This window comes from Bos taurus, chromosome 18 (assembly GCF_002263795.3).
Source record: "Bos taurus isolate L1 Dominette 01449 registration number 42190680 breed Hereford chromosome 18, ARS-UCD2.0, whole genome shotgun sequence".
NCBI classification, from domain to species: domain Eukaryota; kingdom Metazoa; phylum Chordata; class Mammalia; order Artiodactyla; family Bovidae; genus Bos; species Bos taurus.
The window spans coordinates 53,992,038-54,006,179 of record NC_037345.1 but is presented as its reverse complement, the minus strand read 5'-3'; the positions used below and the strand labels follow the sequence as shown (position 1 = coordinate 54,006,179).

Genomic DNA, 14,142 nt, shown 5'->3' with positions numbered 1-14,142 from the left:
GGAAGCTGACAGGAGAATCCTAACCAATAAGTGAAGAAGGAATTAGAGCGATCGTTGTCTCAGGGAAGAAGCATCAATGGATGCTAAAACTATGTGCATGTGTTAGTCGCTCAGTCGTGTCTGACTCTTTGCGACCCCACGGACTGCAGAGGACCCCAGGCTCCTCTGTCCACGGGATTCTCCAAGCGAGAATATTGGAGTGCGTTGCCATGGCCTCCTCCAGGGGATCTTCCCGACTCAGGGACTGAACCCGGGTTTCCTGCAATGACAGGTGGATTCTTTACCATCTGAGCCACCAAGAAAGGTGAAAACAAGAGGAGAAAACACAGTCTCAAAGCATCTCCCTACAAAGTACTTATTCAGGTAACGGGAGAAAGAGTAGCGTTACAGTGGAGAAGCTCAGCAGACAGCACCACCTTAACCAAGGGATCAAAGAGAAGATCTCCAGTGACGGGACACACTGACAGCACAGGCCACTTGGTACGAGGCCCCAAGAAGGACACAGCCTCGCTTCCCTGATGTTTCTTCCAAAAGGGTAAGCATGAACCTAATCATAAGGAAACATCCAAAAAAAAAAAAAAAATCCAAGTTGAGGAAGCTCCTCCAAATGACCAATCTGTGTTTTTTAAAATCATCAAAAAAAAAAAATCATCAACACCATGAAACAGAGAAGGCAATGGCACCCCACTCCAGTACTCTTGCCTGGAAAATCCCATGGATGGAGAAGCCTGGTGGGCTGCAGTCCATGGGGTCGCTGAGGGTCGGACAGGACTGAGCGACTTCACTTTCACTTTTCACTTTCATGCATTGGAGAAGGAAATGGCAACCCACTCCAGTGTTCTTGCCTGGAGAATCCCAGGGACGGGGGAGGCTGGTGGGCTGCCGTCTATGGGGTCGCACACAGTCGGACACGACTGAAGTGACTTAGTAGTAGCAGTAAGACCATGAAAAACAGATCAACTGAACTGTTCTAGATTAAAGGAGACTAAAGAGACTCCATAATTAAATGTACTATGTGGTCTGAGATTAGCTTTTGGACCAAAAAAGGTTTTATCTTTTGCTATTAAAGGATGTTAATATGGCAACTAATGAAATGAAACATTTATAGGTTAGATAGGTTAGTACTGGGTATTAATGTCATAATTTTGATAACTGCAGTACATAAAGAGAATGCTTTTAGGAAACACCCACTGAAGTGTTTAGTGTAAAGGTGTATCATGTCTGTAGCTTTCAACCATTTTAGGAAAAAGATACACAGTCATGCAGGGCAGGGACCTATGATACAGGCAGTGTGGTAAAATGTTAACATTTAAGGAACCTGGAATTGTAACTTTTAAACTTCTTACAGCTTAAATTTTGGTAACTTTCTTATAAATCTGAAATTACTTCAAAATAAAGTCAGGGAACAACCCCTCTAAATGATACAAATTATCTCTCTCAAGTGTTGGGTCAACAAGGAAAGGCTTGAATTACCCAAACCTGCTTCCTGCACACTTCCTCCTGCCCAAGGCAGAGGTGCAGGAAGAAGCTGATGTAAAACCAAGGTCAAGAAGAGAGACCCTGACAAAAGGCTCTGGGTACAGAAGGACGAAACTGCAGATCTGTCATAATTATGCAAGGTCAATCCTGGGGTGACTAAGGAAACCCTGGTAACAACTCAAAGTCTACAGAGCACTTAATTTGAAATCCAATTCCCCTGATTTGGCACAACCTGAGTAAATATTAACACCATCGTTCAGCTTAATATGCTACTGAAATTATCAGTAGGCTGTCCATACCACACAATACTTAATATCATTACAGGTAATATCGAAATTAGAAAGAACACATAGGGAGATTATAATCCCTACCTTGGTTTCAAATTAGTATAAGCCTATAATATTCTTGAGCTCAACTCCTAAAGCTCAAGAATCCACATAACCATGTACCCACTATACTTCTCAAAAGCTCATCAGCTTTCACAGTATCCAGGAGAAAATCAAGGGAAACAAGGAAGCTCCAGGGGTTACAAAAGAAATGCCAAGGATGGGAGCTGCCTGGAGGTCCAATGGTTAGGGCTCTGTGCTTTCACTGCTGGGGACCGAGTTCAATCCCTGGTCAGGGAACTAAGATCTCATAAGTCATGCGACATGGCCAAAAAGAAAAAAAAAGCGTGTGGGGGGAGGAAGGGAGAAACGCCAAGGAGACACGTTATGTTAGAGGAGCTCTAAATGAACAAAATAAATGTTTTTTAACACAGGTAAAATTTTATCACTTCAAGAGCAACACAGAAAATCTTAAGACAGTCAGCATTTGTGATAACACCAAGGTGTCAAAGGAATTGGAAATGCAGCTGCTTGATAAGATGGTATATAAGGATTCATTTTTTTACTGCAGGAAAAAAACTCTATCAATATATGAATTTCAGGCACCTGACTGATGGCCAACTACACATTCCTTTTGTTCAACCAAAATGTGTTACTATTTGTGTCCAGAACAGCGTCAAGGTCACTGATAAATGAGCCCCTTTCCCTGCTGAGAGACCTAGAGGGACAGACAGGCCGCACGCCATGACAGAGGGCTGGGGGCACCGAGAGGGTATTCTAACCAGCTTCAACGGCGGTCCTGATGCCACGGCCGCTCTCCTCCCATGCACCCAAAGGCCTCACAGCTACACCAAGACGCAGGAGCCATAAGTCCGACAGCTGTCGGGATTACTCAGCACCTTCTCAGAAAGCGTCTCACGGAAACGAGACATGATTCCAGAATCTCCAGATGGCTTACCCTCTAGAAAGCAGCCTGCAGACAGTGAAAACTGTAGCTTCTCTGAGGCGACACTTACCTGTGGCTTCAATGTACTCGATACATCGCTCGATAAACACAGGAATCGGCTTCTCCGGAGTCACCACGGTTGTCAAGGGCACCCCAAAATAGGTACTCTCCCAGGTTGCCTTTGTGATCGATGGCCGGGGTTTGGGCTTTGGTTTCTGTCCAGGGAAGAGGGAAAAAACACACAAAAACAAAGTGAGCCTCAACACACAACCCAAACATCAGTAAGTTCCAGAGGGGAACTCACAGTGGTACGGAAACGGTTAGAAGAAAGACTTCAAGCGGGATAAAGAGACTCACCTACTCATCTCATTCCTCCAAGTATCACACAAGACGCTGGCAAGCTGCCAGGTAGTCACACCTTGAGTGCGAAACTGCATTATCAGAACAAAGGTGTTTATAAGAAGCAGGCCGTGTTTATTTAATAACAATGAAAGGACTGGCCAACATCCTTTATCAGGCGTGCAATGGAGTAAACAGGAAATATTCCAAACATTCCACACAGATAATAGATACTATACACTCAAAAGATGGCTAAAATCTTTTTAAAAGATTAAAAAGTGGAATTGAAAACTAGTAATTTCCTCCTTCCAGACAAGAGCGCACACATTCTACTGCAAGTTCCCAGGAAGAACCCGCTCTGATGCATCCGTCTGGGGTTACCTCCCAATGGCTTCTGCACTGGGAGAGGGTAAAACCAACTAATGAGACATGACAAATAAGGTAACTCTTCGTTCCTTCCTAGAAGTCACCTCCCTCATGTAGGAGGAGTAGCAGAAGCAGCGACAGCTACTGGAGAGCTTACTATGTACCAAGGAAGTTCCGGATACCGTTGCTCTTCAATCTTAGGGCACTCCATCTCACCAAGGAAAATGTCTCACAGACACAGCGCGGAACCGACAGTGCGAGGGTTCAAACTCAGGAGGCTCTGTCTGCAAAGTCCGTGCTCACAAACATTACTGAGATATTTTGCTCCAAAATTATTCAAACCTTTTATTTTGAAGATCACATGAGGGAAAAAAAAATGCTCTAGACCAATGCTCAGTTTTCTAAAGCTACCTGAAATTTTGGCCTGTTATTAAGTGGCTGCTGCTATCTCCCCGTAGAGACTGCCTGAGGCAAACAGGCCCTGACTTCACACTTTTTATCAAAGAAGTATGGAAAAGAAAGTGACTTACAATTTATCTTCACGTGAAATAATTTAACCAACCTAGCCTCTCTCCAGCATCTTCTACTTACATGAAGTACAACATAATATAAAGGATTTAAGCTTCCAAATCTAACAGAATTTGGGTTTGAATGCCAAGTGACAGGTTCTATGTGGTCAAGTTGCTTAGCACCCGGGGGACAGTACCCTCCTCACAAGGTGGTCCTGAGGGTGACGTGATATGATGCACTGGAAGTGGCTCGGTGCCAAGAGGACACAGTTGCCCAAGAGTGTGAGCTGTTACTCAAAGAGAAGGACTGAGCGTTTTCCATCATTACACACAGCAGCAACCGGACAACAAGGAGTCAACTGAGGCTCTCTCTTAAGGCCGCAGCATTTAAACTATAAGCTGCAGAATCTGACACACAAGGAAGACCACCTGGATTTAAGTGGCGTTCTTTCGGCCAACCCCAATCAGGCAGAACCTGCCAGTCAAAACCTCCGTAACAATACCATTGTTCTTCAGTAAAACCTTGAGGCTTCCAAATAAACTGTTGTTATGGAATGGAAAAAAAAAAACTCTAAGAGAGCTGCCAGGAAGCTATTTCTAATCACTGTAACGCCTCTGACCACAGTTCTAGTAAACAGACAGTAAATGTTAATGTCACACTTCCTCCACCCTCTCAATGCTCAAGCTGATGAAGTGTGTTCTAACAGTTTAAGTTAGCTAGAAAATTTAACTTCCATCACCTGAACACTTCTAAGTACCAAATTCTGGCTTAAATCCTTTATATGTATATTTCATTCCAGATTCACAATAGATCTGTGGGTATGGGTGTTTAAAACTCCATTTCACAGATGAAGACGCTGAATCCCAGAACAATTCAGTTATTTGCCCCAGTCAGTTCTGACTACAAAACCTGCCCTCTTAACCACTATGGTTCATTACCTTCCCTGGAAAGTTCTTGGGATATGGAGAACAAACAGATGATTAAATAAATGACTGAGGGTACACTGACAATCTGAACTTCTAAAGGTAATAAAGTCTCACATAAAATATACCAGGGATGTTTAAGCTGCTCAAAGAAAGAATGGGGCATGATGACAGCTATTCAAACAGCTACCAGGACTATTTCATGGAAAGAGAGCAGATTATCTTGTACAGTCATGTTGGGAGAGATGAGACAAAGACAAAGAGGCAATTTTGGCCAGAAGAATTTAAAAAACAAACAACCCCACCCCGCCCCAGCTGTTTAAAAAGGACAGGACTGCTCTGTCAATGTTCAAAGCAGAGGCTGCAACCAACGGGCAACACTCACTGTCGAGGAGACCCTGCCGTCAGATGGAAGGCTAGAGCGCTGCTCATACCCTCTCACCTCAGAGTCTAATGAGATCTAATCAAGCTCAGTGCTCAGCTTACAAATGGAGCTTGAGCTCTGGCCACAGTGTCAGCTCCCCTTGTTGAATGACCCGGATGTTCACTCTCATTCTAAGACTTAAACAAACTCTGCTTTACAGAACGCCAAAATAGTCCCTTGAAATAACTGAAGGCTCTCTAGAGTGTCACAAAACCAGGCAGGGATTCTTGCGCAACTAATTCCAAACCTTCTGAGGAAGGAAATCAAGACTGCGGTCCAGGCCAAGAGTCGGGCAGGACCGTTGCTATGGCAGGCAACACCGCAGGCATCTGAAGGGTTACTGGGCACATGTCGAGATGGAAATGCCATTCTTCTGAGTGGCCTGCCAGATGTCTCAGTCCCAGGTCAGACATGTGTCACTCATTAGGGCGTCGGCAGAGTGCTCTCAGCAGCAGGTCCTTGGAGAGAAGAAAATAACGCCATCCCAACAGCTATCTTCCTCTGGGCTTGTTCATTAGTGGGCTGGACTGAAAAAAGCAGCCAGCTAGAGGAAACCAAGCCCTGAGAATAAGCTACACATCTGCGTGTCTAAGTTTAGAGTCTGACTGGGTGCAAAATGGAAAAATAAGAGGAATTTATCAGGAGTGGCCGTGTGTTAGACACTCTGTATTAGGTGCTCTGCACTTATGTGAAAGCTCACAACCACCCTTCAAGGTAAGGGTTATTAGCCCCTTTCTACAGATGTGAAATCAGAGGCTCAGAGAGCAGCAGCACTGAGACAGCCAGGGTTCAGAGGCCAGTGACCTGCGAACGTCAAAGCCTCCTGTCCTGTCTCCTTTGTGACCTAGCTCCATGATGAAACGCCACAGACATAAACAAGGGACTGGGTCAGCTCAAAACCTCTTCACTTTGTCCTATGGACAAGCACTTTTTGAATAAATAACACAGTCCATTGTTCTTCATTTCACAGTTTCCTTAAAAAAACCTGTGAAGTTTTTTTTTTTTTAAGGAAAAAACTTTTTTCCTTAAGTTTCCTTAATGCCTGATTCTTAGGCCTGATACTAACCAAGTAGCAAAGAAAGAAATAAACCAACAGTTTCTGCCAGTGTCGCACTGGGGAGAAACAGTGGTTGGAATCTGCCCCCGGCTTCTGGCCTTTCCGAAACAAGTGCATAAAGGGGAAACTCCTGCTTATGGGACACTAAGCCCAGCCCACAGCTCCTCCAAGTTCACAGGGCAAGAAGATTAGAATGCCCGCCACACAGCAAGGAAAAGCCAAGAGAGGAGCCTTCTATCCATCTGTAAGATGCTGGGTTCTAGAGCCACGTGCGCAGCTGACACTTGAATAAAAACCGTGTCCAATGAAGTGCAAGGCCAGTGTTTCTTCATAGCTTTTCAGTTTAGTTGAGATGAGGACCCTCTCCGTGGGCAGAGTATTTTTCTTCTTCTGACATCGTGCTGCTCTTCCTAGGATGTGAGGAACTGAGGTTCAGAGAGTCTTGTTCATACTGACAGTACTGCATCACAGACTCCCTTTCAAGAAACACATGAGGGAATCAATTCCCTGTGTCACCCTATGGGCACCGGACAAGGAACAGGCATCCATATGCACACAGGGCTGGCTTCCTAACAGGCTAAGTTCCTAGTACACAGGAATCCACGCGATTCTCCTTTTCTCAAAGAAACTTATTTAATTTCTCTTCAGCTGTGCTGGGCCTTCACTGCTGCACTGGGGCTCTCTGGCTGCGGGCGCAGGGGTTGCCCTTCGTTGCGGTGCACGAGCTCCTCTCACTGTAGCGGCCTCTTGTGCTGCAGAGCACGGGCTCTAGAGCTCAGGCTCAGCAGCTGCGGTGCATGGTTTAGTTCCTCCGCGGCACGTGGAATCTTCCCAGACGAGGGATCAAGCCCATGTCTCCTGCACTGGCAGGCAGATTCTTATCCACTGCACCACCAGGGAAGCCCCTGTCTTTCCTTCTAAATGAATTATACCCAACGTCACTAGCAGCAGAGCTAACACTAAGACCAAAGTCCTCTCTCACCCTCGATGAATTTATAATCTAATTGGTATCAGAGAAGATATGTATCCAGAGCAAGCAGAGGTGCAGGAACAGCTATATAGTGATCCGAAACTGTCAACTTCAAATATTCTCTCCTGGTCTCCATAAATACCCTTGCTGCTGCTGCTGCTAAGTCGTTTCAATCGTGTCCGACTCTGTGCGACCCCAGAGACGGCAGCCCAACAGGCTCCCCCACCCCTGGGATTCTCCAGGCAAGAATACTGGAGTGGGCTGCCATTTTCTTCTCCAATAAATATCCTTATCCATGTCAAATTACTTATCCGGATTTTAAGGTCAGAAAATATGGTCACTGGAGTTGTAACACCTAACACAGCCTTCTAAATTCTTGGTAACCTACCTACGAAAGTAAATAAAAAACAGAATCCAGCCTGTGTTTTTTATTTTTGAGGAGGAATGTCATATACAGAACATAGTCTGGAACGGGGACAGTGTCCTCTGAATGGAGCAATTCTCCCCCTTGAGAGTGAAAGTGATACAATAAGCAAAGCCCGAGAGGATCACCCATATGGTTTGCCAAGCTGTACAATGGCCCACCCTGAACTGACTGTGAAGTGGGCGAAATCTTAGGAAAACCTAGAGATGCTGTAAATTACATTACTCCAGGTTTTCCCAAGTGTTCTCTTGCATTCCACATCCAACATTACAGCTTTCTGACTGGTGATGATTCTTGCATATTTCCAACACAGCTTCCAAAGGATTTTTTCAATTAAGTTATTCGTTCATGCCCCAAATGTATTTTTGGCTCTGCTGCTCCCGCTTCTGGCTCTGAAAAAAAATCTAAGCCCAAGTTTAACAGAAAACCCAAGGATGGAATTGTTCTTACTGGCAAACCCTATTATGAAAGCCCAAATGCTTAGCCTTGTCTCCTTCAAACTTGGAGCACCTTCACTTAGGGATGAACCACAGAGCAGCATGAAGTCTCCCAGCAGCCCCAGCCCTCCCTCTTGCAAGAAGGGGAAGGAAAGAAAGGCACGCCATCCCCTCAAAGGCCCCAGACAAACTTATAGACCATAGCTTTTTGCGCCACATGGGCATGAATCTGGGTCAATCCCTGCTGAACAGCCAATGCAACAGGAGGCTAAGCAGAGAGGAGGGCCCACTAGTTTCCGGAAATGTTCATAAACATTCCTGCCCACTTCACCACTCACTCAATCTAGACTTCTCAGAGTTGTGGGGCTCAGTTTTTACCTGCTAGCCTCCTCTCAAATACTGGATAAAAAGTATTTAGAAGTCCTTTCTCTATGGAAGTAGAGGTGATTCCCTGACTCGAGCTGAAATAACCTGAATTTCTACAATAATGAATCAGTATCACCAGGCAGTAGAGGAGAACAAGTTGGCTCAGTGAAAGTCAGAGCAATCTTCTGTTCTTTGAAAAATAGATTGAGGTTGCCTATTGTCATTTTTTTTTTAAAGAACAGGTGTGCTAAGCTAAAGCAGATAGTTAAAGATAGCCTATTTTTGTCACCAAAAACAAACTACAGCAGTTCTTTGGGCTTAAAATAAACTGAGAACCGAGTGACACCAGTTCAAAACAATTTCTCAAAGTTCCAGTTGCTATTTCAGCGTCTCCATGCCTTTTTTGTCCTCTATTCAAGCAGACACTGAAGCTAGAAACAAACCATCACGCTGTTCTTAGGGGGCAGTGTGGGGAAATAGATGTTTCTAGATAATAACCAGAGTCCTTTGTCTGAAATGAACAAGTTGACTGGGCTGACTGAGTGCTCCAAATGTGTGCCTGGCTACTGAATATTACCATCTTTCTCGGAGGCTGGACTCTAAAAACCCACAGAAAACCGAAGTCAGAAGACTGGGGTTCCCAAATCTCAACTCCTCCACTTAGTAACCATACTAACCTGGGGGCACCAAATGAGCCTCAGTGTCCTCATCTCTAACACCTGGATTTTAAAAAATCACTCCCTTAAGACTGGCAAGAGAAACAGATGATGAAGACGTACCCCAATATTCATCACAGCGCTGTTTATAATAGCCAGGACATGGAAGCAACCTAGATATCCATCAGCAGATGAATGGATAAGAAAGCTGTGGTACATATACACAATGGAGTATTACTCAGCCATTAAAAAGAATACATTTGAATCAGTTCTAATGAGGTGGATGAAACTGGAGCCTATTATACAGAGTGAAGTAAGCCAGAAAGAAAAACACCAATACAGTATACTAACGCATATATATGGAATTTAGAAAGATGGTAACAATAACCGTATATACGAGACAGCAAAAGAGACACTGATGTATAGAACAGTCTTTTGGACTCTGTGGGAGAGGGAGAGGGTGGGATGATTTGGGAGAATGGCATTGAAACATGTATAATATCATATATGAAACGAGTCGCCAGTCCAGGTTCGATGCATGATACTTGATGCTTGGGGCTGGTGCACTGGGATGACCCAGAGGGATGGTATGGGGGAGGAGGGTTCAGGATGGGGAACACATGTATACCTGTGGCAGATTCATTTTGATATATGGCAAAACCAATACAATATTGTAGAGTTAAAAAATAAAATTAAATTAAACAAACAAAAAAAATGGTGTGAGAATGCCTGGCACTGGGCCTGGCATACAGGCGGTGTCCAGCAAGTATAGGGAAGTGTCTGCAGAGCCTATCACAGGGATCCAGTGTCTCTGATTTTCTGCCTGCTTCTCCCTCACTCTCTGCACGTGCCACATTTTCTCAGCTCCAAGTCCCACACCTTTTTCTCAAAACTTTACCCCAAGAAGCCTCCATGTTCACTGACTTTTGCCTGCTTTACCCCTTAAATCTCAGTTTTAGGACTCCCCTGGTGGTCCAGTGGTTAAGAATCTGTCAGCCAGTGCAGGGGACACAGGTTTGATCCCCGGTCCACGAAGATTCCACATGCCTGGGAGCCACCAAGCCTGTGCAACACAGCTACTGAGCCCACGCACCTGGAGCCCGTGCTCTGCAACAAGAGAAGCCACCACCACGAGAAGCCCACACACCACAATGAAGAGGAGCCCCCTCCTGCTGCAACTAGAAAAAGCCCTGCATGCGCCGAGCAAGACCCAGTACAGCCAAAAATAAATTATTACCAAAAAAAAGTCTCAGCTTTATGTATCGTTTCCTCAGGGAGCTTTCCTGGATAGCTTACCCTAGTTGAGGGTAAAACTCCTTGCTATACAATCCCTTAGCACCCTGTACCGTCACTCTGGCCACATTCAAAATGTATGTAAACACATGGATAAAATCTGTCTTTCTCCGTTATGGTAAACTAGATGAACACAAGCACAACTACCACCCGTGTGACACTCAGCGCAAGGCCAGGCATACAAGCGCTCAGGGAACGCCCGTGCATGGAGCTGAATGTTTCTTTCCTGAAAGAGTGAATGGACATGTGCTTTGGAGCAAGCGTGCAAGAGTGCTAAGTCGCTTCAGTCGTGTCCAACTCTTTGCAACCCTGTGGACTACAGCCCATCAGGCCCCTCTGTCCATGGAATTCTCTAGGCAAGAATACTGGAGTGGGTTGCTATGCCCTTCTCCAGGGGATCTTCCTGACCCAGGAATCAAATCTGCATCGCTTATATCTCATGCATTGGCAGGCGGGTTTTTTTTACCACTAGCGGCATGTGGGAGGCCCTTGGAGCAAGAGCATTTCTTTTCAAAGAAAAAATTCTTTCAGGAATCAGAAAATCCAAGGTCCAGTCGGCATCCCAACACCATTTTTAAGATCAAGGTATTCATCTGGCCTTAGAGAGCTCAGATAGGGCCAGCCTCTTCTGGAGCGCACACTGGGAGTCCTTCCCGGGTAGGTTACAAAGAGCTCATGTTTCACACCATTCAGCCTGTCAAAATGCAGCATCCCTCCCGGTGAGGGAGCAGTCCAACTCCCCAGCTGGTTTTTATTCACACTAGAAACTTTAACTCCGTTCTAGGCCTCACAAAATGAGAGCTGTGTCCACACAAAGCCACAACAACCAGCCAATTCACTGAATCCGATGAAATAAGCCAATTCACCGGGGGGGACACAAACTGTCAAACTGGTTACTTGGTGCCTTATAGACCAAACAATGCGTGATTGAATTGGTTTGCTTTTCAATAGGTTGTCTTGTCATGTGGTAGCTAGAGTGACTCAAAGATTTTCTTTATGATTCTGTTTTGTCTATTTTTTTAAAACACAAAATAAGAGCACACCAGATAGAAGGGTAAACAGCCAATAGCGTCTTCTCTTTAAATCCGTGGTCAAGCACATTGAATTCAGCAATGTGAGCCTGCCCAAACAGTACATTTTGTGGACCAAGGCGCTCCAGCCTGTTCTTTGGCTTTAAAATAAGACCCTGCTGCTCCTGATCTCATCTTTGCAAACGCACGGTGCTGGGAGACAGAGACCATGTGCAACGACAACTCTCTACGGACAAAGCATCTATTCATGGACCCCACTGAAGTGCAATCGTAGATTTTCAATTTCATTCAGCTGAGTGCGGAAGGCTCCCACTATGAGGGTGGGTTGCTAAATGGTTCAGCTGGGAAAAGGACCCGGAATGAGAGTGAGCTTCACAGTCTGCACTTCATTATTAGAAACGAAAGCCATTCCCTGAACTCCAACTCCAGTTTTACAGTAAAGAGCTAATCCAGAATATCAGCCAAGGGCACTGAGCAATTTTTCTTTCTCCACATGACACAGGTACTCGGAGCATAGCTTTTTTGGCTGTTGTTAGGCTTGTTGATAAGGTAAGGGCTGAGAAAGCAGCTAAGTGACATATAGGGTTAAAACTTAGAGAAAAGGGAGGGACAGTGTTGGGTCCCTAAAGCTCTCAGCTAGACCAGACCAGCGTTCTCCTGTCCTTGAATTCAACATGCGCATTTTCACCGTTAAGTCTTTCCTTTCCTCACAGCACTTCTTCAATTCTACTCATTCTTCAAGGTCAAGTTAAATAACGATGAATGCTCATCCAGCACGCAGTTCACTGTGTTTTCATGCACAGTCTCATTCCATTTCTCGCACCCTATGAGAGAAGTGCTACTGCGTTGGCTCCTCTTGCTGAAGGGACATGGGAGGTGAATCTCGTCCCCAAAGCCCCAGCAAAGACGAGGAGGAACTGGAGGAACTGGCATCTGATGGAGGCCCCCGGCTCCCAGAGCCCGGCTCCCCACCACTGCACACTGCATGACCTTAACCAGCCCCAGCACAGGATGCCTGCGCCCTCGCCCTCTGAGGCAGACCACCTATTTTCAGAAGCTGTGCGCGTCTCGCTGCCTCCCCTGGGTGCTGCGGCGTGGGTGAGAGCGACCTGTGCCATTTCCCCAGTGGTGTCTGGCGAGTGGGAGGGACTAAGCGTGTTGTTTCCCACTACCACCTGGCTCTCCCCTCACTTCAAATAAATACTGTACTGCTCTGTCATGCCAATAAAAGTCAGAGACCAGATGCCCCTGTGTAGGGGGATTTGGCACTCTCTGCCCCATGGGATCTTGCTTTTCCAGTAGAACAAGTGTCAGTCTGATTCCTTAACAACAGCAGATTTTAATAGAAGGTTTGTGTCCATCAGGAACAGAATCAAGACTCCGCTTCTCTCTGCATTAGGATGACAAAGCAGCGAGGCTCCTTTTAAGGCACCATTTTCCAAGGCAGGAAAAGACATTTTCACCTTTTACTCACTCTTTCCAAAGGATACTCCTAAATGACTTCTGGCACGCTATTGCTCTGGGGCCAGAGGTAATCGTTTCTGTTTGACTTGAAGAGGTGGGGCCCAGATAACCAGGAGGGACGGGAAGCCGGTCACTCCTTGCACGCTGACCCATATGAGGCAATTCTAGGTGAGGAGATGCACGTGACCAGCATGGAGGCGGCTATCTCAGAGGTCCCTGTAGCCAGCGGTTCTCTGCAGAGCCTACTCTTTAGAGCACAGCTTGTTTGGGGATGCGTTTTACAAGCATTATTTTCAACAGTATTATAAATGTAGCTAGAAGTCAGAAAAACAGTTCTAATTCACAGTGTGGTATTATGCCACCTCCCTAATTCCCAGGTGTGCAAACACCCCCACAATTAGAAGACTGTCAGCATTTCGATAAGCTGTGCCTGCAACAGTCTTCACTTGGAGGAGGAGAGGAAAGTCACAGTGTTCAAAATGTTTGGATTCCAGGATCATCAAACAGGAGAGCTCCGGGGAAACACTGGCAGGCTAGTCAGGCTACTTTCTGGCTTCTGACATAAGAACTGCTTTCCACTGGCCTGCCCACCACTAGCTTTTAGAGAACAAAATACTGATGGCAGATGAAGGTTGACAAAAGTAAAACCAAACATGGGGAGAGCAAACAGAAGACTGTCCACGCTGTTTATCAACCTTGAGCTCAGAATGGGAGGGGAACAGAACACACAGCGATACTGCCCTGCCCCTTCTGACACGCCATAGGTCAGAGCTCTGGACGCTCTGGCCATGGCGGCAGAGGGGCAGGCTGTATGCCGTCCGGGGACAGGCAGGGTGTGAACAGGCTTTCCCTGTGAGGGCCACGGCACAAGGTCCTCCATCTCCAAGGGCCCTCTCAGCCAATATGAGCCATAGAACTGGCCTCCAGATAGCATTCTACATCAGAATTGTCAGCTCTCAAAACAGCCTGGACTCAAGAGCCCTCTGGTTTGGTATATCTTGCAATGATGAAAGCTTGGGACAACCTTTCTTCCAAAGTTCCCTGAAACACTTTCAGATACATGACTTTGTTCTCTGCCATTTCACAGCAGGGAAAGGAGCAAAAACTTTCAATGAAGAGAAACCATCCTGT

At 45.8% G+C, this 14,142-nt stretch overlaps 1 protein-coding gene across 2 annotated transcripts in view; it reads right to left on the bottom strand.

Moving 5' to 3' along the window:
- The window catches only part of ARHGAP35 (Rho GTPase activating protein 35), a 115,233-nt gene that overhangs the window by 56,363 nt on the left and 44,728 nt on the right, over window positions 1–14,142 (bottom strand). For both annotated transcript variants that reach the window (XM_024978458.2, NM_001192398.1), the window contains one exon: window positions 2,822–2,966. In XM_024978458.2, coding sequence (XP_024834226.1) covers window positions 2,822–2,966 — 145 coding nt within the window. The remainder of the gene's footprint in view (window positions 1–2,821; window positions 2,967–14,142) is intronic.